Source organism: Patagioenas fasciata, chromosome 17 (genome assembly GCF_037038585.1).
Source record: "Patagioenas fasciata isolate bPatFas1 chromosome 17, bPatFas1.hap1, whole genome shotgun sequence".
NCBI classification, from domain to species: domain Eukaryota; kingdom Metazoa; phylum Chordata; class Aves; order Columbiformes; family Columbidae; genus Patagioenas; species Patagioenas fasciata.
The window spans coordinates 6,596,216-6,620,595 of record NC_092536.1 but is presented as its reverse complement, the minus strand read 5'-3'; the positions used below and the strand labels follow the sequence as shown (position 1 = coordinate 6,620,595).

Genomic DNA, 24,380 nt, shown 5'->3' with positions numbered 1-24,380 from the left:
CTGGGCTTTTAGTGGCTATTCCTGGCACGTTAGTGAAGGAGACAAATGGCTCCAGTGGATTCCCCTCCCTCTGACTTGCAGATTCCTGGGGAATGGATCACCAAGTTGTGCAATTCATTATCCAAAACGTGTTCTCCAGCTCCCCCAGCAAACAGTTACCGGTTTGTACACATCCCTGACTTTCCATTCCTGTCGATACCTCACTCAGAGATTTGGCATCCGTTTGTTTTCCTTCCGACTCTTACTCCTAACAAACACTGAGCTTAATCCAAATTCTGTTTTTGAAAGGGGTATTTATATAGCCAGTGAGGCTTTAACTACTTAGAGTTACCTTCCGATAGTCTTCCAATCAAAGAACAGAAAAATACTATACTGCACATTAGGTGGGTTACATAATGGCTATTTATTCAGTCACAAAATTCCCCTTCTGTGATTCACTTTCTGTGAATCACAGTAGTTCAGTGAAGATTGCGAATCACGACTTTTACAGCCAAATACGCAATTCCTTCGAAGCAAATGTTGAAAATGTAAGTATTTCAGTGCAGTTCTTTGCAACTTGGAAGCTCTGCATTAGTGGGACGTTGGCTCTTGAGTTTTCCTATAAAATGAAATTTTTAAGATCCCACAAAGATGCTTGCTCAAAGTAACTCTTGAAGGCAGTATTTCTGAATAGTTGCAGTCTGCTTTCTCGTTTGTGGTACTTGAAGATGTGCAGTGGCGTGTGCAGCGTCACACCAAGTGCTTTTCCATTGGAGCTCGGTGTACCTGGCAGGCACGCTGCTCGTGCAGTTGTGTATTTAAGCATTGGTTGCTACAGTAAAAATCTTGATGGCCATTGTTTCTATCAAAAAAAAACCCCTTTCTCATCTTCAAAGTCACTGCTGTTACAATAATTTTCTCTTTGAACATGTCAGGATTCTGTCTTTGATTATATACTGGATTGTCTCTTGTCATTGCATAATGATTTATTTTTTGGGGTAGACAGACGTTTTTCAGTTCCTCACAGTTCGTCGCCCATCCCAGTACTACTTTAAAAAAGAAACTATGTTGAAAACAGGTATTTAAGAGTATAGATCTTCAAGAAAATAACTGGGTTTGGCTTCTTATTTTGCTGGGAGTTTTACAAAGCTGATGTCAAATATAGCTTGCTTTTACAATTTGAACTTAGATTTTTGAAATTTCCCCTTTTCCCTCCTCTTCTTTTTGCTTTTGATTGCCCCAGAAATCATGATTTCAGATATTTTCTTCCACTTTCCCGTGTTCTGTTTTTGCAACTTGCACCACACAAAAAGAATAAAGCTCTGTAATTCTACCACCAGTTTATTCAGCTTTAGACAAGTTTGAAAAAAAAAAGAATGGAAAAGGGGGTTTAGAAAATGAAATAATGCTTATTCTTTTACCAAAAAAAAGAATGTGAAAAACTAGATTTTTCCATTTTGTGTGTAGCTATTCTCTGAAGCTGGGAAGGCTTTAGAAAAGAAATGTTGGAAAAGAAAATGAGGGGAGATAAGTGATTAAATAAGCATTAGCACTCATTTTTATGGTTACTGAAAAGGAGGAGAGGAAAGGATGAACTCTCATGGCCAACTTTTAAAGAATATATGTGAAAATGAAAAGCCACGTGGAACAGTGAGCACACTGGTGCTGTGTTAGTGATGCTGGTCTGGTGGCTGCTGTTGAGCATCCCTGCTCCTCGGGCAAGGGGAGGGCCCAGCCACCCCATGGCCTCCAGCTGGAGGGAGCTCGGTGGGGGGGTTGATTGGTTGGCTAATTGGCTCATTGGTTGGCTGGCTGGATGTTTGGTTGGTTGGCTGGTTAGCTGAGTGGTTGGCTGGTTAGGTGGGTGGTTGGTTGGGTGGATGGGTGTTTGGTTGGTTGGCTGGTTAGGTGGGTGGTTGGTTGGGTGGATGGATGTTTGGTTGGTTGGCTGGTTAGGTGGGTGGTTGGGTGGTTGGCTGGTTAGGTGGGCGGGTGGTCAGTTGGTTGGCTGGTTAGGTGGGTGGTTGGTTGGTTGGTTGGTTGGCTGGCTGTCTGTCTGGTTTTTAAGGTTCCTGTCTGAGTTGAGGGACTGAGCACTCTGCTGCCAGCCCTTCCCTGACCTGCCCTCTGTGGAGGCCTGGTTCAAAGTTCTGCTTTCATCAGAAGCTGTTTTCTGGCTTATATGCTGTGTACTGGTGGTCTATCCATGTTCCAGGGACAAGAGTTGCTGTTGCTGCTGGGATGGGTGCTCGCTGGTGTGTGGCACGTCCCTGAGCATGGTGGTGTGATGGAGGTACCTGGCAGTGAAGCTCCTCTCCCTCTGCTGCTGAGGTGCAGGGACGTGCCAGATTTGTGGCTATTTGTGGCTGAAGGCTTAAATTGTGCACTAGTATGATGTTCACCTTGGATCAAAGGGCAGGGACCTTCTGAAAGGTTTCTTGGAAGGTCCTCCCAAGCCTCCCCACGTGAAATGAAAGCCCAGGGACAGGGGTGTTTGAAATCGTCTTGCTCCATGTGTATGTGCAGACCAGTAGGTGGTTGTAAAAATGCATTACTTTATGGGCGTATTGCTTCAGAGGGTTAAGTACAACTAAATCAAGGGTGCCCTCTTGGTGGGGTTTGCCTGTGTGGTTTCACGTGATGGAAGCTTTTGTGTAGAGTTTGTAAATCCCGGCTGTGGTTTTAAACATGCACTTTCTGCCCTTGTGTTTTGTAAGGAAAAGAAGTAAAAAGGACTCACTGTATCTTTAAACTTGCAGATCCTCAAATCCTCCCTGGGACCTTGAAGGGGGAAGGGACCCTTTCAGGATCAATTAAACAGAGATGTCTTGCCGTAGTCAGGATTTACTGATGAACGCCAGTCCCTCACCCGTGTCTGGTGGTGGCTGCTATTATTTAATCAGGGCTATTACAAGAAATCTGATAAATCTTTCCCTTTCTCCTCCTCTGTCTTCCACGTATCTGTCCTCCCAACCTGTTTGTTTGTGTACGGTGAAGTTTTCCATGGCAGGGAGAAGCCGAGTGGAAATGTCAGGGGTCAGGCTGCAGGCAGGCGCAGGCAGCCCAGCTCCCTGCAGCCTTTGGCTTTCTGAGAAACCGGAGATATGTTTGTTCCAGGCGGGATTAACTCTTTCAGCACAGCTGCCTTCTCCTGAAGAAGACATGGAGAACGGGAGGCGAGGTGGGTACGTTGAGACACGGCGTTCAGCCTCTGCTCATGCACATGTCCCGTTGGCGACAGGTGCTGCTGCCACCATGTCCCTCACCCTCTTATCTGAGCTCAGCAGGTCCAGCATCTCATCTGCCTTGGCAGCCGTGCAGCTGGAGATGAGGCTGCCTGGATCTCAGCCTCTGAGAGGACGAAGGACAGCATAATTTGTTGCAATGCTTTATGGATACCTGTATTTCTCCACACATTTTCTAGTAAACGAAGCATTCATCTAGGAAGGGCATGATGCTGCTGTTTCAAGACACGCTTTTGAGTAGAGGCATGACTTGGGGTTTGCCGTTCAGAAGATAAGGATCAGACTTTGCCTTCAGAATAAACAGTTTTGATGTGGAGCCAGTTGACTCGGTATCTTGCAGGCCCTACGCTGTGTGCAGTGCAGTCGTTCACACGCGGCCCTGCCTGGTGGCGAAGCGAGAGCTGGGGTTTGGTGAGCGGGTTGTTTGTATGGCTTGAGCTGTAGCGCCTGCATCTCGCTCTGCCTGTGCGAGTGAAACGTGTGGGTCAGTGTGGGATGGAGGATTTGGTTTGTGTGGTGCCTTCTTTGCATTTGCGTTATGGTAGCGAAACAGGTGCTGAAGAGCCAGGTGTCGCCTGGTTTGACAGAGCTCAAGGTGCAAACAGGGCCCTGCCTGGGACAGCTGCAGGTGGAGGTGACAAGGTGGTCCTTATGCTGCTGCATGGTAGATTCTTCAGATTTGGCTTTATCTGGGTAGTGAGGTGTTTGTGTGCAACTTGTACGTGTTGAGCTGACGGACCTCACTGCAGGGCAGGACTGGTGGGGGGACAAGGTGACAGTCACCCCAGGGTCATGTTTGTGAGCAGAGTCCTTACACAGGGCGTCACAGTCTCACTGCTTTGCTTATGATGTTATAGCAATCCAGGACCTGCCCTCTGGTAGGACAGTCTGTGCTTCTGCACCGAAGGAATCTACACCAGGTTCCCAAGCGCTGTGACAAGCGGCTGTGGTTGTGAGTGGGACAGGAGTGAACCTCCCGGTGCCGCAGGGCAGATCCCACACCGCTGCTGGCATCGCGGGGCCAGCTAATTGCCTGCCACCTTTTCATTTTCCTGGGATATTGAAATTGCTGTGGGTCATAAATCACGTGAGCGTCTGGCTGGAAAGGGAACACAGGCCTGTCTTTCAGCTTTGGGTTTGAAGATGAGACTGTCCATTCTGTCTTGTGCTGGCCCATTTTTTTGATTTACTGACCTGTGAAACTTTAGAGTTAATTTCTCGTGGAAGCCGTGAAAGTCTGTCTACCCGTGACTTTCTTGCTTGAACAGCTGTTTGCTCCTGATTCGTTGCTATTCTGAGAATTTCGTGAAGACTCTCCACAGTGATGTGACAATTGGAAGAAAAAGATGAGCTTATATTTTTCTCATCCTAATAGTGGCACTTACAGACATACTGAAGAGAGCCAGGTTTCTTTGTGTGTGGCTTTTTTTAAAGGTGAATTTTTCTTGCTGCTGTTCCTCTTTCACATAGTTGTGTATTTTTTCTTCTGATGATTTATTTTTTTTGCTTTTCCTTCAAATAGATTTAATTCTAAAACATGCTGTTCACACCAACCCTGGTCCTCTATCAGGTTTATGACCCCCAGCTGAATCACCACACCTTTCTGCTGCTTTATGGGATGCTTGTGGATACTGCAAACCCATTATACAGCAACAACATTTCCTTCTCTTTTCGTAGCCAAAATTTTGTGTATACCAGAATTTGGAATTTTTCTATAGCAGAAAAGACCTAGCAAGAATTTAGCCAAAGAGTGCATTTTGGGTTGATAGCATCAGATGTCAGTCTGATTTGCAAACACTTCAACGTTTTCCAGCAGAGATCTTGACCCTTTTTTAACAAACTCAGGCTTCCTGACAATTCTGCTTTTTTTAGGTTACTTTTCTTGAACTCTTTAGAACTTGACCATGAATTACTAGGAATTTGCAAACCGTGGATTGAAAACCATTGTTTTTGGAGAGTCACACATCTGCCTTGTGTGTTCCTCAGCGCAGGCAAGCGAGGGGTGTCTGTCTCTGACCCATGTTGCTGTGATGCTGTGGTGAGACCCGGCTTTGTTCTGGGGTCCCCACTCTTGTTTTTCTCTTACTCTGTGAGCAGTGGAGTTGAGCTCCGTTTGATTTTAGGGAGGCTGTTTCCCAAGGTCCCCTCATATCAGCTGCTACTTTCCAGACACCAAACTGCAGTTGGAGGTGTCCTGAAGAGGAATGGGATGTATTTCAAGGCAGTGCTATAAATAAATGAGATTAAAGAGCTGAAGATCCTGGATGCTGTTTTTTCTTGCTTACTGTTAGCCCTTGGCGAACTCCAGTTGTATTTGCACGAATATCCTTGAACTCGTGTGGTTTAACCCCAAGCGTTAATGTACACGATCACCATTTCTTGGTGTGCGAGAACCTGGAATGTGTGTGGCCCTGGGAGGGACTGGCTTTGCCCGGGGCAGTTCTGTACAAAGGTCTCTGGTACCCGAAGGTCTCTGGTACCCGGCAGCAGGACCAGAGTCACCTCCAGGAGCCACAGGCAGAGCTGGGGAGGGGACAGGGACAGCAGCCGGAGGTCCCTAAGTCCCCAGCCCTGGCACTCAATCTGGGTGCACGTCTGGATTTGGGATATGAGGACATGGCTTCTGTTGATTTCTTTGGGAACAAGGCAACTAGACACATAGAAGTCTTTGTCCAGCTGTATCCAAGCCTTCACCTTACAAGAGGCCGGTAATATTTGAGGGACAAATTCCTTTTTTTTTACACTTGGCTAACAAGTACTCATTTAATTTGCATCCTGAAACTGAGCGACCACAAACAAAATTCTTTGAAGGGAATCTTGTTTCGTTCTGTTTTCACTTCATTTAAGGAAAATAGAGATTTCCATGTATAATATGCAGGGGCATAAATATCCTACTTATTGTTGTCATTTCTATTTTTTCCCCAGCAATTATGTAGAAGCTCTTGCACAAATCTGACGAGAGAAAGCTGGAATTTACATGCTCCCTCCTCTTTTGCGCTCAGTGCATAATCACCATCTATTCATTGCCTTTACAAGCCCCATGATACACCCACTTTCCTTGCCAGTGTGAGTGGGCATTTTCGTGCTATTTTTGGAGGCCTGCTCTGTGCATTGGAACTCCCGTTAGGCTGAAGGTGATACTGGTACTTCTGACCTGTGTGTCCTCAAGAAGAAACGAGCTGCAGCAAAACTTAACAAAATGATGCAATGGGTTATAGAATGAATTGATGGGTAAATATTGCTCTTTCGGGCATCATCCGCTGGTGAAGAGTGAAGTGGTGCAGTGGCAGAGCAAAGCTGGGACCAGCTTGAACCATTTCTCAGTATTTAACGTGCATTAAAAGCTTCCATCATATAATGGGCAAAACCAGCCTGGGGATCAATAAAGCCAATAGCCTGGGACACGGTCTGAGCTCAGCAGCGGGGACCAGTGGTGGCCACTGGTGCAGCGCCCATGGGCGAGCGCAGATCTGTGGGGATGGTGGGCATTCGTCACCCTTAGTTGGCTTAGCTCCATGTTACGTGTCAAGGTGGCAATTTAAAGCAGAACATTTAAGTAGTGTCTTTTTTCAATTTTGGCCTGTCCTGAAATGATACTAGATAGTGTCCAGGAACTGGTTTTAGTTAAATGAGGGTGTATTGAACAATTTCGTCTGACTTCTGTGCTGGCAGAAAATTCCACTTTGGATTTTATAAAAAACCTTTTATTTCCTCAGCATTTTGGCTGTCGAGAGATGGATTTCACATGGGCTAGAGTTATGCATGAAGCTGCCATGTGATAATTTGCGTGCATACGAAATAGATTTAAAAGCATTGGGTGCAAAACCCAGCGTTTCCTTACTCATCACGGATGTGTGGGTTGTTACCTTCAATGAAAATAGGCTCAAAGCATTTAGTTAGTGCAAGTGATGTACGCCACCAGCAGAGAAAACGTGGGATCAGTCAGCCAATATTCACTCCTACTGCTGAGTTCTCCTTTCCGCGTTACGTGCTGGATGCAGAGGCAGGGACATGGCTGAGATGGACATGGCTGAGACGGCCATGGCCCCGGGGGCAGCACTGGGGGGAGCCATTTGGCCCAGGCCAAGGACCCAGTGGGCATTCAATGGAGCGGAGGTGTGGGGTTTAGGCAGTTGACTCCTTTGGAGATGAGCAGCAGTGCTCTTTTTTTGTGGGGGGAGGAGGACAGGCCCCAAAAAATGGCTCGGAGCTCTCAGAGAGTCCACTGTTCTGGAATGGCAGTGTGTGGGCTTTGGAGGTGTTGAGCTGGCTGCGCTGGGATGGGTTGCAAGTGCTGGACTCCCATTTGTTTTCTCTTGAAAGCATCCAGAAACAGTTTGACTGGTGGTGGCAGTTGGTTTGGTTTGATTTTTAAAGCCAGTTTTCTTCGGTTGGGTAGAGTTGTAGCTTCTCATACAGTGCACAGTGCTGGTGATGGCACCGGGGAGCCCGACTGGCAGTTCAGAGCTGTGCCCTTGGGCTGGGTCGGCTTAGACCACGGTTGGAAGTTTGGTGGTCGGTAGCTGATCTTTCCGTGGCTGTTGGACACGAGCCGTGGTTTGCCCAGCGGGGAAGGCAGGTCCAGCCGGCAGAAAGCAGCCCTGCAGTGCTGTGGTTGTGACGGGACCCGCTTTGCAAGGATGGTCTTTTATTTTGTGAGAACCAAAACCCCGACATCAGCCTCTTCGCAGGAGGGGCAGGCAGAACTCGTCCCTGCGGTTTGCATGTTTTGCAGTAAAGCCGGTGTGAGAGTTAATGTGATAACTGAAAAGAGGAACTGGAGGTAGCCAGAAGAGAGGAAGGATGTGAGTTACAAACAGTCTGTTGTCCCCGTGGCTGTCTGACAGGGCACAGGAGCGGGTGCTGTCCCAAGGGACGGAGCTTCTGGCGTTCCCTCTTGGACACGGGGCCTATGCTGCTTCTCAGAGAGTCACAGAGTTGGAAAGCAGGAATTTAACAGTAGCTTCCAGAGAAATAATTAAGCGTAGGCAGTTTTACACTTTCCTGTGAGGCCATGGCTGCGTGTTGCTCTCCTGCTGGGCAGCGAAGTGGGGAACGGTGTGTTCCCCCTTTCTCGTCTCCTCCCGGCAGGGCGGAGGGAACACGTTTTTTAGAATGGCACCGTCGTTCTGCTCATCCACACATCGTTTATTCTGCATCTTCAAGGTCACGCTATGTGTAAGATGACTGCCGCCTCTTTTGCTGATAGGGTTTGCATTTTTCCTTCTTAACGGTGTCTTCACCAGCTTCTTCAGACACCAGCATGTGGCTAACAGTCTGGGTTTGTCCCCAAGGGATATCTGCCCTGGCTCGCTGTTGGAGCTGTGGGGTAGGACGCTGCAGTCGCTGGAGCCCTACAGCCGTAACAACAAACCCATAACGCTGCCGTGGGTTCGGGCAGCCTCCCTGTCGTGGCGTGCGCATCCTTCCATTGCTCCTGGTGAAAACAGGAGCATGAAAAGAGGTCGGGGAGAAAAAAGAAAAATATGTATTCACAGCGAGCACTCTGTGTCTCCTGTTATCTAAATTCTGAGCAAGCAGCAAGCGCCGATGGAGCTCCATCCCAGCTCTGAGACCACTGAAAGCAAAATAAACATCTTTGCAGCATGGGCTGATACATGCTCCCTTTAGAGTCGCAGACGCCTCCAATTAATCATGCTGTCTGTGGAGGAAGAGGATCTGAGGATGTTGCCAGAGCTGATTGAGGGGTGGGCAGCTCTCACCATTAAAGTAAACGGGCTGTGCTCCGCAACTGAGCGAGCAGGGATGGCTGTGCCTTTCCTTCCCATACCTTCAGTTGAGCGATGTCTGGTCTATACGCAGCAAAGTCAAGTGCTTCAGTCCTGGTTTGCGGATATATTAGTGGTGTGGGACAGTGCTCAGTGCTGTGCATGTGCTTTCGACTAAAGAGCATTCCCTCCTTTGGGAGAAAGGCTTTCACAGTGCGGTTCAGCGCTTGGCAATAAATCTGTGGGCTGACCAAGCCAAATGACTGCTGGAAATGTTAATGAGTGAGATGTGGCCGCTACCCTTGAGTTGGGGTGTCTCTACACAGCGCTCCTGGGAAACAAAGAGGGGAATCGCCTGCTCCCCATTTTGGCTGTGCTCATTGAGCCCTTGGCATCAACTGTTCATAACCACAAACACTTCTGACTTTCCCTTTGATTGTGTTGATATTGAGGAGCGTAGCACCTTTAAACATTTTGTGGGCTTTAGAAACAGTATGAGTTGCACAAAATAAGTAAAATCTGAGTTAAAGGAAGGTTTCAGTAATGGTGCGGATGGGGCAGAGGGAGCACCAGCAGAGTGCTCAGAGCTGCAGGGTCCAAGGCCAGGGACAGCTTCATCCCGAGACATTTACAGCAGAAGGGACAGATCCAGTCCCCAGCGAGGCACAGGCTGCCAGAGGTGACGAACACTGGAAGTGGTGCAAGTCCTGGGGAAAAAGCAGGTGCCATGTCTGCATTTATGAGCAAATGCAAAACATGGACTTACTTTTACTCCTGGGTCAAGAAAATGCCTTTGTCCAGGATTTAGTCAGTGGTGCCTCAGTGAGGGAGGAGATGGCTTATTTGTTTATCAACGTAAATGAACTAGTTGTGTTTTAAAAATACAATTTTAGGAGTAAATTAATCTGTGGAGAATAGGTCCAGTGTGCAGGGAAACACGGAGTGTTTTCAGACCTTATTTTTCTTGAAAACTGAAAAAGATGATTCTGTGGTGTGTACAAATGCAGAGCTATGTGCCTGAACCAATATGTCAAACTGTCATGTGGGAGATTTGGTGAAAAACATCTTGTCCTAAGGGAATAATTTTAAACACTATATGTAGGTTTGCTGCCTCATAAGAGATCATTACTCAAATCTATTCCCTCTTATGGTAGCTCGGCCTCTGCTTAACGGGCGCAGAGTGAGCAGAAGCCTATTAATGCATCCTTTAAGAGCGGTTATCAGATGGTGGAGGGGAAACAGATCTCTGATAAGGGAATATAGTGGTTTTGGCCAAATCTGATTCAGCCTTAAGGAGATCAGTGGCGATGCAGGGGCTTCACGCTCGGCTGGCCATCGAGGGCGGCGGCGGGGCCGGGCGGCCGGGCCTGGGCAGCGCGGGCGGCCGGGCCGTTGTCACAGCGGGTGACGGAGTGTAAGGGACGAGCCCTGGGGCCAGGAGCCGTTCCAGGGATCTTCACCTCCTGCGTGTCACTTCAATCTCACAGGAAAGCTGAAATGTGGAGTGGAACCCATTCCCAACCAGACCCCTACCAGACTGTGACTGTGCTCTTGCTCCTTGCCGCTGCCTCCTGTTCCTTTTGGTGGTGGTTTTGGCAAAAATGAGAGGAATGGTGTGAGCAGCACCTGAAGAGCAGCAGAAACTCCTGGTGCCTCTGTGTAGCATCCACAGTTGCCTTGACTACACACCAGCCCTCCCCCAATTACTCTCTCTCCCCAGACAATGTGTGTAACACATTCTTGCATTGCAAGTGAACTCATTTTTAATGGGATTAGCTTATCTGAAAATTGGGGCACATCTGGGTTTGCGTAGTGTTTGGTGGGGTTGTCCCAGTTAAGAGAACATGTTCATTTTTAAAGAATGCATGTGAAGGTGCTAGATGAGGGAAGAGGCTTTGCTGTGCATAGCAGCTTAACGTGGGCTGAGGAAAACCAGGGAGCGAGAAGGAAGCTGGAGGGAGTGAAAGTGTCTTCATGGTGTCTGCAGGACTGAGAGAGTCAGGATCCAGTCTCACTGGTGAGAAATGCAATTCCAGTCCATGGTGTGTGTACTCAGTTTTTTGGCAGAGCAGAACTTGTCTTGTCCCAGTGTCCTGGCTGCAGGCTGCCGGGGGGTGCCGAGGCTCCCGTGTTGGTGACCACGCTGCCACTAGCACAGTGTAAGCAAACAAACCAACCTTTTTCTTCTGGAGGCGTGTGTGCCTTTGCAAAATAGAGCAGAACAAAGCAGAGGGTCCGGGCTGGGTGAGTGTGCCACTGCCTGTCAGCCGGTTTGGTTGGAACTTAGAGATGGAAATGTGTTCCTGTGGGTAAAGCCTGTTCAAAAGCTTCATGTAGAGCTTTTACGTAAAAGCAAACTTTAATATTATTTAAAAAAAAAAAGCTTTTGAAGTCTTTAGGGAGTGTGAAGCTGTCTGTGTACACATGTCCCTCTGTAAAGGAGAGCAGCCTGGCGTTTGTGTCCCAACAGCTTGGTATACCGTTCTTACCATTGCTTTTGTATGTTGTTGTAACTGATGAATCTTAGCACACTATTCAGAGAATACTTGGAAATATTTACCTAAAACATACAGTTTGAACTTAAATAAACAAACTTGTTGGAATACTGGCTGAACACAAACATGTAACGGCTGTGAAAATGGCTGGACTTAATTCACTTTCATGTTCCAATGAGTGTTTGCAAATATTTCTTTGCCATAGCCACCCAGTTCTTCCAGATGTTGTGGCTGGCTCTTGGAAGTGCCTGTGTGCAAGCTGAGCTAATAATATTAATCAAACCTCGTGTTAACTTCCAGGGCATTCAGCGATTATTGCAGGAATTTTCTCTGCTGTGAGCAATTTTGCACAGTTGGCTGGGACACACAGCGCTGGGTTTTCCTCATCTTTATCTTTCTCTGAAATCCAGACCGTGGGTTGCTGCTCTGGGCAGGATAATGATAGGATGTGCCACTATAATCAAGGTAAAAGGAAGAAATAGCTTGCAGTGCTGGAAATGTAAGCTCGAAGTGTGCAGTAACTGGCTTTTGGGACCACCACGGCTTCCCCCGGTGGGTGTTGAGGCGGTTCTGCTGCACTGGGTTTGCTCTGCAGGGACTGTGCACCCACCGTCGCATGCAGAGTCGTGGAGGCTGCCATGGCCCGGACAGGCACTGGCAACAGATCGGGGGTGAGGACACCTTCATTTCCAGACTCCTTTTTGTCTTAGGTCACTTTGCTTTCAGTTTCATGCCATCCACGTGAACACACTGTGTGCTTACATGGGATGTTTTATCTGCACTTCAACAAGCAGCACACACTGTCCTGCAAACCGGGTAGTTTACTTGCATCTGCCCCAGGTTCTGTTGTGTTACATCCTTTGGTTTGGAGAGGAGGGCTTCAGCCAGGCCGTCTTGAGATCTTGGGTATGGAGAATGGCTCTTATTACAGGGTTATTGCTTTTATTAATAACATTTAAAACTTTCTTGCAGTAGTTGCTAATAGAGGCAGTTGTGCCGTTTGAGCATAACTTGTCTGAAAATTCTTTGCTTTCAATTAGGTGTGCTTCATGACTGACAGTGATTTATCTGAAACTTGGCAACTGTGAGGCAATGATGTGATGACATCATCTTGCGTTACCTGACTCATTTTAACCTGCTGAGTCCCAGCAGCCTCTACTAACAATACCCCTCAGGACCGTGTGCGCTGCGGGAGGTTTGAAGGAGGCAGAGAGACAGCGAGGAAGGCTGGGGAAAGAGTGTGACTGTTTTTGGCAAGCATCAGGCAGTATCTGGTCCTTAAGAACATAATTCTCATCAAGAGAATCAGCTCAAGTGTTTGATACAAAGGGTTTTTTCAGAAAAGCATCATAGCTTTGTCAAGACAGAAATATTGGAAGAAAATTAATTGCACTGCATATTTCTGTCCAGGTTGGTTTTGAGAACACTTGTGTCAATGCAAGCCTTACTGCAAGCTCTCATCCTCTTTCTGTTTTGGATTTGAATGCATCATGTTCTGTGCACTTTAACAACAGACCGAGAAAGCACAAGCTCCCCTGCAGTGGTGTTGAACTGGGTTGGTGTGGACAGTGGCAATCAGCGTTAACTTTGCAAACTTAGGATCAGGTCACCTTGTTTGCTTGGGTTTTCCTTGAATCCTGTTCATCACTGTGAGACAGATTTTGCCTTGATTCCTTCATCAGTAGTTCGCCAATGAGTTTTACGCACAGCAAACATTTTTAGAAATAATTTGCTGATTTACAAGTAAATAAGACAGATTTTTTTAGTCTTTAGATGCTTGTGGCGTATGATTTTCCTCAGTTATCGCTGGCTGTGGACCGAGTCTGTTCTGGTGCCGGTGGTGCCTGCAGGGCCGATGCAGTGAGCTCCAGCCCCGGCCGGGTGCCGGTCCCGCTCTGGGGTTGTGCTGCCGCTGTGTTCGACTGGTGCCGGCAGCCCAGCAGTGGGTGGTCCCTGCAGAAACACCCAAGACCCCCAGAGACCCCAGGCCCCTCGCGGCAGCAGCTCAGCAGTGGGACTCTTTCCTCTTTCTGTGCGGGAGAGGAATAACCCTGCTGTCACAAAGACTAATCGCAAGGCGCTGGCTTTTCCTGTGCTGAGACCAGCGTGTCCTGTACAGTCAGGGAGACCTAAGAATAAAAAATGCTGGGCACTGTGTGCATTGTAAGGGATGTGAAAAAACACAAATAAAAAGAAAGTTTCCCTTTCTCAGTTATATGCAATCCCATTTGAATTTTAAACATTTTGTATATAAAAAGATGGGTATAAGTTCTAGCGCTGGAGCAGATGCTGAACCTGTGCGTTTTGGTGTTACGTGGTGAACTCTGACTAAAACAACCCAGTGCCAATTCCAGGGGACGTGAGTACCTGTGACCTGCTGATGTTGGATTCTTTGTTTGAGCGACGAGCGAGGGTATCATATAGAAACGCAGAGCCGGAGCGGGCTGTGCTGGGCTGAGGTGTGTGACGGAGCTTTGTGTGGAATTTGCACATGGTTGCACTAAGGCAGCGCGGCTGAGCAGGCAGCAGCGCGGCTCTGCAGCCCCGTGCCTGCTCCCATCATTTATAGCGTCATGTCCCTGGGTTCTAATTAGCTTCTCTGTATGGTGTTATGATACTGATTTGAATATGAGCATCTCTGACATCCTATAATCAAGGATTAAAAACATTTTCCAGTTTAAATCAGTGACTTCCAGACTAGTTGAAGATTATTTTTTAATATCACTGTGGCTGTGTAACAAGCTGTTCAGTTCCCGCTTTGTATGTGGTGTAGCAGCTAGTTAAGTGAAACAAATACAACTTGCCCCATGAAGTGTGGCAAACCTGCACTGCTGGGCTTTGTGGAACATCAGAAAGATGACGTGAAGAAAAGTCTTAAGGAGGTTAAACATTCACAGCCATCTTTTAGCATCTTCGGCACGCTGCAGCATCACCCTCAGCCCTGCACGGTGGGAGCTCGGGGTCTGTCAGGCGTTACGTCCCTGCGGTCGCTGGTGCTGCCGCGGGTCTGCTCTGGGTCTGTGCTCCGGGGGAATATGAACAAAATGGTGGAGCAGGGGAAATGCAGGCCGCCTGTTGAGATGTTGTTGGCTTCTTTGTCTTGCCTTGCACTGTTCCTCTCTTTGCTAGCTGTTCTTATCCCACAGAAAGCCCTCTGCCCGGGGCAGGGGCTGTGCAGGGGCTCAGACCCCTCCTGGGCAGCTCTGGGGGTGTGGCTGCTCCAGGGGGGTTTCTGTGAAAAATATATTTGCAACAGAGAAGATTACTCGAAAGCTTTAAGAATTGAATCAAGGAAAAATAATGTGACAGTGGGAATCAGTCATGAGTACGTGGTAGTATACTTGGAAAGAAAAATTTTAGCTACTCTTCATAGCAACTGTAAACTCCAGCTGAATAAGGCCTGGGACGTAACGTAGGATGTTTCAGTTAAACTCTTTAATTTCTGTGCTTAACAGAAACTAATGGTGGCTAAAGATCATACAAAGTCCTAAAATGAAGAAATTATAAGAAGAATGTTATTGTGTGAAGCTGTAAAGAGGTGAACAGGGAGGCCTGTGCCTGTACAAGACTAATGATGGGAACAACCCAGAGGACGTGGAGGGTTGGGGGCAGGTTTCCTGCGTGGAGAAGTTTCAGTAGTGATTTCAAATAGTGGAGAGTCCACGAGAAGTGAAGAATCCCAGTTGTGCTGCAGCACGGGACACACGTCATCCATCACGTACCCGTCCCCAGTGTTCTAACGGATCGCTGTTTTAAAATAAGTGCATGTGAAAGAGAGTATTTGTGGTGTTTTCTGGCCCGACGGAGAACTGTGCAGAGCAGCTCGCTGCGGGGTGGGAGCGGGAGCTGCGCCGGGGACAGCGGGGATGCCGCGGTGCGGGAGCCAGTGCCGGTGGCAGAGGCATGTGCAGTGCTGTGGGGCTACAGCTGCGTGAGGTGACGGGGTGGCATTGCGTGGCTCTCCTAACGCTCTCTCTGTGCACCGTTTCCAGCCCACGACCTTCCCCCGAGCAAGACGTCGGCCGCGGCGCAGACGGGCAGCCACCTGCAATGCCTCTCGGTGCACTGCACGGACGACGTGGGCGAGGCGAAGGGCCGGACTGCGGTGCCGACGTGGAGGTCCCTGCACTCGGACATCTCCAACAGATTTGGGACTTTTGTGGCTGCCCTGACTTGAACAAAAGAAATTATTTTTTTTCTCTTTTTAATTTCAAAGGGCCGCTACTGCTAGGTGGACTATTTTTCTAGGTTGGTACCTGCTTAGTGGCATACGGACTGGAAAGGGTTAATTTAAAGTAAACCTCAACTTTTTTTTAATCTTCTGCCACAGTATGTTACCAGTGTTAACCCTTCTGCAGTTAGCACACTTTTGCTTAAGATTTTCCTGCTAGACCACTTTTTCCCATTATTCTGTAACCTTGGCATACATTTGTAGATGAGGCCTTTTCCTTTTTCATCTCAGCGTATGTCCAAGTCACGTATGTCAAAATAAGACAAAGATCCTCCTCCTCCTCCTCCTTTTCTTCCTCATTTGCTTTGTTTTTCTTTATTTTTGTTTTGCTTTGTTCAGTGCTTATTACAATGGTGATCCTGAAGAACAACAGTTCAGGAATAAACACCGGTTAAAGTGGAATGGTCATCATTATATTATATATTATATTGACACCCAGCTTTTGCCAGTCACATACAAACCAAACAGTTAATGCTCTGTTGAATATCCAGGTGACGAGCCTACCTTTTCCTGAGAAAATGATGTTCTGTTGCTAATAATATTCAGCCTCGTTTGCTCTCCACCTCCCTCTGCAAGGCGATGATGCTGGTTCCTGTGTTTGCCCCGCTGATGCTCAGAGCTCAGTCACCAGTGGGCTGGTGCAGACCCAGCCAGGGAAGGTACAGAGAAGTTTTTCTAAGTCTAACAGGAAGTTTACTTGATTATTAAGGGTCATTGTCTCCTCCACCGAACGCCCAGGCTCCCTCTGCTTGTGCGGAGGGGCAGGGGCTGTTCCTAGCGTGGCCACAGTCTCCTAGTCCTGGTGCTGCTCCCACTTCACTGCTGGAGAAGAACATCCCCCGAGCCACTGCGCACCGCCGGTGTGTCCGTCCTGTGGCACGGTGTCCCAATGTGGGAGCCAGCAGCATGGCTGGGGCTGGGTCCATGCCAGCGGTGCCCACTGTCCCCAAACCCTGCCAGGCAGCACTGCCGCCCCTGCCCATTTCTCACCCATTTTTAGCTGAAGGCAGATGCCATCAATTGAAGTGAAATGCAGCATCCTGTGCCTGTGCAGTGCCCCCACTCCCGCTGCAGCCGTCCTGCTGTGGTGGCAGTGATCAGGGGACAGCCTGAGCAGGGGGATGTACACCCGGGGTCACCCTTCCCTAATATGCCAAGGCAGGGAGACCCCCCCCCACTAGACCCACCCGAAATCGTTCAAGGCCCCGTTTTTGCCATGCATTGAAGAACAGTGTTACTAGATGCACACAATAAAAGGAAAACCGTACTTTCCTGCTCATGATAGATAATAGTAATTCGAGAAGAGAGTTGGAAGCAAACCAGACAAAAACATGACTGACAGGATGATCCGACACTCCTGTGGTTTTACGTAACACTGTCCATTATTTGTGTGTCCTCTGTGTCCAGGGAGCATGAGCCGTACCCCGTGCCGGCCAGTTCGCTTTCCTCTGCTCCCTGAAGCTTAATAACATCACTGGAGATTTAGGTTTGAGCTGTGAAATAAAGGTCGGCCTCTCTAGGATTATTTATTACTTCTGTCATGAATTCACAAAATGTGTCCCTCCTCAAGGGATGGAGTTTGAAGACTGCTTCGTATTTTATCTTTGATGATTGTGCTGGGCCTTTAATTATTTTGAAGTAATGTTCTCAGTAGACACCAATGGAGAGGAAATTTCTGCCTAAAATGTCGATGGCACAGGGTGGTCCGAAATCCTCACTCTCGATCACGTGTGGCTTCAGAGAGATTCACAGTGTTTGGTAATGTTATTTGAATGTGCTCTTATTAACTGTGCATGGATTGATTTCCTCTTATGGGTCTGGTCAGTGACTTGACTTTGGATAAATTTAAGGGTTTTGAACCTTGATTGTCAATATTGTTTTGCTTTGTATTGAAGCTGAAGCTGCCACGAGGATGAGGATTTTTGCCCATCCTGGAGCAGTTGTCTGTGGAGCTGCCTCACACCCGCTTGGTTGGGAGCAGAAGGCTATTTGGTATGTCGGTAGGTGTGTGAGCCGCCGGCAGCATCGAGCTCCTCCTGTACCTGCGATAGCACATCACCGTCCCCATAAAATACCTGTCTCCTGGTAGAATAATAATTGCCAGCCCCTGCTCTAGAAGATGCCTCTTTGCCTGTGATTTCCTAAGTCCTGGTTCATCCCGATATGTGTTTAACTTTAAATCCTGTCTAGCAAAGCGCTTGGGGCTGCTGAGCTGCAGGGGCCAGCGCTGCCACCATCCGTGGGCTCTGTCGGTGGCTCCCGCTGTCCCAGCAGCTCCCGCCCATGGAGGAACCCCAGCCACACACATGCCCAGACACATGGTACAGTGTTTCAGCACTCAGGGCTGAGAATTTAGGCAGAGTTCATGGTCTGGCGGCATTCCTGTACCTAGTGCAGCCCTGATGGCTTCCTTCTTTGTTTTTAGTTTTTCCTGCCGCATTCAAGAGATCAGGTTTTTCAGGCTTCCTGAGGTCAGGGGTGCACACACCCTGTGCTACCAGGAAGAGACCTCTTGGTGAACACCGCATTGAACGCTTCAGATCGCGTTTAAAGAGAAATCCTCCTTTTGGTATAAACGCCGTGGCTCAGGTGGTCTCACCCCCCTTTCTGGTCAACTCTCTGCGGTTGTGCTTGTCCCCTGGAGCTGTTCTCATCCACCAGGGACTCACTTTTTCACTTGCTCATAGAAAGATAAAGTGGAAGCCGCTCCTCAAACGCCAGCGGAACCCCGCGCAGTGAGGTCGGGCTGCGCTGGGGCAGGGAGGTGTCTGCAGCTGCCGAGCTGCGCAGTGTGAGGAGCCGGAGCCGCGGCCACCGCCGGGTCTGCTCCTGCATCACCAGCACCGCCGCGCCCATCGGGGCGATGCAGGAGAGGACACATTGTTAGATAATGAGGAGTTAAAAATAGTTGAGCTTGTTCTGGGTCTTACTGCCCATGTAGTTTTGCTGAATGATAAGGTCACATGCAATCCTTTTGCTAACCTCCTATCCATTCGGTCTTGCTTAATTTAAGCGATGTTATCAGCCGAGCAAAAGGAGACGATGCAAGCTCTACTCAGGGCATCTGTTAGCAACACCAGGACCAATCTGCGCTGTTACAGTTTCTTTGCTTTTTGCCAAAGATGAGAACAGAAACAGGGCTTTTGACTGACCAGGACAAGCATTACTTCATGCATGTATTTGGTACTGAGAGCATATGCAGAAGGCTAGAGCCTAAGCAAAGCTTGTGTTGCCTGTGGTAATTTCATTGTACTTATTTTGTCCATTAATTTGTCATTGAATGCACTGATTTTTTTATTTTTTTTTTAACGTATATAAAACATCAGCTTAGCCCTACATGGTAAGAATTGAACTGATTTGATTTTGTGAATGATAATACTTCCAACCGAAGCATGTTTGAGAGCTGTAGGTAAAAGGCTGTTGTGCAGGAGGTAAGCTGCACTCTCGTGGAGAGGGAAACTGAGGCACGGGCAGTGTCAAGCCCAGCTGGGTCAAACGCCCATCGGTGCAGAGCTGAGCTGCACCAGGCTCTGAGCTCTGCTCACAGCCCCAGTCACTGATCCGTGGGCTCAGGGCTTCCCTCAGAGAGTGAGCCGGTGCCACAGTGGGTGAAATTGCATCAGCTGCAAGTTCCCCAAGTGGTTGGTAATGCCAGAATAACTTAAACTCGCGCCTGCTCGTCCTACAGGGCAGCCAGATGCGGGATGTTGTACCAAGAAGTCAAAGCCCCATATGAATGTGCCATTAAGACAGGCACAATGTTTGCTTTGTATTGTGAACAACAGCTAAAAATGTGCCTTCCTGTTTGTTTTGGAGACTTGTCCCTGCCTTGCCCCGCATTTTTGGTTCCCCCTGCAGCTCCAGGTGCCCGGCACGGGGAGCCCGGGCATGGCTGACCTGGCCCAGCTCGCTGACTCCTTCGGTGCTTGTTAAACCCTGCACTTGGTCTTCAACTAGTAGCAAACTGAGAAACATGATCTCCCTGCATTTAAATTGGGAGGAGTGATAAAAGATCTCTTTGCCCAAGAAAAGGGAAAGAATAGGCCTTATTTATTAAATACTGTTGCAAATTTTTCCGGATCATTTTTTCCTAGGGTTACTGTGCTGTTCCAGCTTGGTGGCTAGAGCAGCAGTGAGAGGTGTCAGACTCATTCCTGCTCAGTGACGGTGACGTTCACCCGGGAGGTGAGGATTTCATTGAGTGACCTGGGTGGACGGGAATGAGCATCAGTCACATCCTGGGTGTCGCAGAGGGACCGTTCCAGATGGTCTCTGGTCACCGAGGCCGCTGTCCCCAGCGCAGGGTGGCTGTGAGGCTCCGGGGTCCCTCCGGGGAGGAGGAGGAAGGTGCGGTGAGACCACGCTGGGGGGGAAACGCAGACAAAACCAAAACTTCTAAAGTTTGGTTGTTTTTGTTAAGCTGCAATGTAAGGTTTTCTCAGCTACTAGATTCACAGCTGTTCAATGGATGGTGTATAAGAGCATAACCCATTTTTATAGAATTGTTTCTCCTTTATTGCTTAAGGCTAATGGAGGAAATAGTCTAATTTTGTTCTTAGAAATTCTCTATTAAAATTGTTGGTTTCAGTCCATCCGCTCATAGATTCCGACTGATGAAACTGCAGGCTGTGATTTCCAGCAGTTATAACTTTATCACTATTCACTACCCAAGAATATTACAGCTTTAAAACAGCCTTAAGCAAAAGGATGTTATTTCTTTGTACTAAATTTGGTTCATGCAAAAGAAAAAAAAAATCAAAACACTGGTAATCCGTACTGCATAGCAAACTCTTCTGAAAAATGTAATTGCACATGTAAAATATGAAAACTTGACTCTGCTGTGTGTTAGGCAATCCTGTAATCTTTCTTTTTTTCTTTTTCTTTTTTTTTTTTTTAATTTTTCAATTCTTGTTAAATTCATTTCTTAAATGCTTGGTTGGAAGACTGTGACAATAGCTCACGAAATTGAGTGTTATTTTTCTTTTTTTTTTTAATATGTAAAGTGCAGTCTTCTGTATTCATGCATATTGTACATATCTGTATATGTTTTACTGAGCAACTAAATAACAATAAATATGATGTTAATGGTGGCTATTGTACATTTCATACTGTGTTTGTTATTTTTGTAGCCATCTCTTTTTCCCTGAAGGTGTGAAGAAGTGAAATGATGCTCTTCACGTACAGGTAAACCTTGGACATCACCCTGAGCAGGATGAATTCTGGTTGTCTGGGGAACCCCCACCTGCAGCTGCCACCCTGGCCAAGGGCTGTTCCTGGAGCTGTGGGGACACAGGTTGTCCCTTCTGGGGGTCAGGTTGTCCTGGCCCATTCTGGGCTCTGCATTTGCCTTCTCCCTGTGTCCAGTGTCCCCAGCTCGGGGGTGCGGGTCCCCGGCAGCTTGGGGTGCACTCCTGCACCCAGCGCCTGCGTCAGATAGTGACAGGCACAGAGATCCTGAGGGTTGGACCTAACAGGAGCGATTGGAAACATCGATTTAGCTAAAGTCATTTCTCTTCTGATATAACAGGCAGCAAATCTTTGGGGTTTGCTGAGCTGCCCCGTCTGCAGCAGTTGGGGCTCAGTGGGGTGGACCAACCTCCCCAGAGAAGGCTGCTCCCTGGGCTTGGAGGATCCCTGGTACAAGAGGAGGCTGGTACTTCTGGCCTTATTGTGAGCTGGAGTGCTGGATCTTCTGCTGCACTGCTTCTGGCAAGGTTTTTGAGCAGAACTCTATGAATAAAAAGTAAACAGGCTAGAGCTCCTACTAAGATTCTTAAAAATCCCTTCATCTCCGTTACTCAGTTTCAAAGTCTTAATCCTTTCACATTCATGCGAGTTTTCCAAGGAGTCATTCTGGAGGAATGTTGCACAGTATTTTCCAAAGAAAAAAAAAAAGTGCAATAGTCCTGGCAATGCTCAAACATGTTTTTGAACTGAAGGAACAACCTTCCCTGTCTTTCAAATGGGCAGAAGTGCAGACGCGGAGCTCAGCCTCAGGAGTTGTCGTGGGTTGCTCAGCCGCAGCGGAGCCTGCGCTGGGTGCACAGCTGATGGGATGAGCTGGGTGCTGATGGGATGAGCTGGGTGCTGATGGGATGAGCTGGGTGCCACAGCTGACGGGATGTGCTGGGTGCACAGCTGATGGGATGAGCTGGGTGCACAGCTGATGGGATGAGCTGGGTGCACAGCTGATGGGATGAGCTGCGCCCGCATCCCCACTGAACTGGGCTTCCAGGAACTCACACGCGATGCCTCAAAACCTACATGAGAGACCAAGACATCGTGTTCCATCCATTCCCTCTGCTTTTCTTTGCAGCATTGCAAGCACAAATGGAAAAAGAAAAGAAACTGTTTGAGAACCACCTCAAGTCAGTCGAGGGAGAAACCACGCTTTAAATATTCGTGAAAGGACAAAACAAGATATAGAAGCGTAATCTGCTTTAAAGATGTGAGCTCACCTCTTGTTATGTTGGCTTGGTATAGAGGTAACAGACAGAAATTTGTTAACTTTGCCTATAAAGAGCTGTTTTGTTTTGAAATGTTCTCTCATGAATCTAGTAATTATATGTTAGATGCTTTATAGCTCTAGCTTTAAAAATAAAGAAGCTTGCTTACTTTTTTTCTGTATGCAACCCTTCCAAGGAATGTCTCTCTTGTTTTCGCAGCTTTTTGCCTTTTGCTGTGTAGTGTGCATGTTTTTTCCCAGCTTTCAACTCAAAACCATTGAAATTCTTGGAATTACTTTTTCAGTATTGGTGTTTCTTTAAGTTTGGACAACTTTTCGATCCCAAGAGAGAAATCCAAGCAGTGTTCCTGGCAGACTGCAGTTCCTTCTCCGCAGTGGGAACCCACAGAAGACGAGACCCTCCCGTCGCCCCCCGCAGCCACCAGTTCCCCTGTGGGACCAATACCTGGTCTGGTGCAGAGACCTCCTGGTGTTCCTGGCTCCCAGTGACGGCTCTCCAGCCCATCCCAAGGGACACATGTGTGCTGGTGACCCCAGACGTCAGGACCATCAGGACTCAGTGCTGCCGGGTATTTGAGCTGTTCGGTGCAGCTTCAGTCTCAGCCTCTTTGCCCAAATGCGCTCTCTGGATTCTCCAGCCCATCCTGCTCTTCTCAGTGCGCTCTCTCATCACCATTTCTCTTTCTATTCTTGTCACCTGTGGCTGGAGCTTCTTGGTGGGGACACTGAGCTCCGTGCAGCATGGCCGTGGCTGGAGCTGCGGGCACGAGCGGCTGCCCCGCTGCACAACACAGCTGCTCCTTTTATCGCCCCAGTTCTTCCAGTAAAACTGGCCATGAGCTGTGCTGATGGTTGGATTCCCCCAGCTCCCCTGGTGCGTGATGGCTGTTTCCCGCAGCCAGATGTCCCACGCAAAAGCTCCTCTTGCCTCTGCCCCTCCTGCCCCAGCAACGCTTCCCCAAGCTGCTCCTGTCCCAAAAAACCAGAGCTTGCTGTTCCCTGTGCACCATGTTAACGGATTAAAATACACTAATTGATCTTTGATTTCCTGCTCTTTGTGCTGGCTTTACTTGTCATCTGGTAACGTCTGTGACCTCTGGCGATGCTGGCACGGTGCATGCTTACCCCAAACACTTGCCTCCGTGCCTGGTGCTCTGTGCACAGAGGCTCGTTCCTGGTCTGTGTCAGTGTTAAGCAGGGATTATAGTTTATTCACTAAAGAAAAGCAAGTAGCTGGTCAGAGAGCTTTTATAGTTCTTGCTCTCCTCATCGTTGTTCCCTGTGCCCTGAGACTCTGCTGAGGGTTGAAATCTGGCTGTAGCCGTGTCTCATTTCCCAAGCCATTTAACTGATTTAATGATGTCCTTTGAGTTATTTTCTGGATGAGGCTTTGAAATTCCTGTCACGGAGGAGACGCTATAAATATGTATTGTATGTTCAGCAGTCAGTCAGGGATCCATCGGCAGCGCAGCTGGATCCCGTGTGCCGGATCGGAGCGCTTTGGGCCGGCATGGCGGCTCCGCGGCACAGCGCCCGCAGCCCGGCAGACGCTCGCACGGCTCCGGCACTGACTCGGCCATGGGGCGTTAGTGGCTGTTTGCCCGCGGAGCCGCGGCAGGAACGTGTGTCAGGGCCGCAGGTGGCAGACGGACAGAACCAGGCGCTGCTTCTCGGTGTGACCCAGGGTCGTTTAAACCCTTTTCCCAGGCTGTTTGTGCTGCCTACAGACTGGTTTTATCAGAGCACGGCAGAAGGCATTGCTTTCCCTGCAAACCAAAGTAAATAAACACAGGAATGAAAATTTGGGCCAGTGACAAGCTTTTGGCTGGGAAACTTGTTAGAAAATGAAATGATGATGGTTTTCTTTTAATATGAATTGAGTATTTCCCAAAGTCTGCAAGCTACGTGCCTGAAGCATTTACTTTTCCCGCTTGGTGACCAGAGTTTGTAGCCTCCTCAGCAGTATTAGCTTTATGGCCAATAACATAACATATATTTTGCTTGTAAAATGTCTGAAAACTCTTTGCTCAGGTGAAGTCCATAACGCTGTGCCTGCTGGGCAGAGGTGGAAATAAGGGTGATGTCTCTTCTGAGTTCTTCTGCTTTCTGGGATGTTGCCAGAGCTTATTAATGATAGTGCAGAAAGCGGAGGTGACAAGACCTGAAGAAAATCATTTAGGTCATCTTTGGTTAATTAGTGCAGGATTGCTCCCTGTTCTCTAATTCCCAGAGCTC

At 48.2% G+C, this 24,380-nt stretch overlaps 1 protein-coding gene across 1 annotated transcript in view; it reads left to right on the top strand.

Annotated features, from left to right (window-relative positions):
• MN1 (MN1 proto-oncogene, transcriptional regulator) overlaps positions 1-20,785 on the top strand; it is a 36,629-nt gene extending 15,844 nt beyond the window's left edge. The window contains exon 2 of the mRNA XM_065851375.2: positions 15,441-20,785. Within this exon, the coding sequence (XP_065707447.1) occupies positions 15,441-15,625 (185 nt within the window). The 3' untranslated portion in view covers positions 15,626-20,785. The remainder of the gene's footprint in view (positions 1-15,440) is intronic.
• Positions 20,786-24,380: the final 3,595 nt, after the last annotated feature.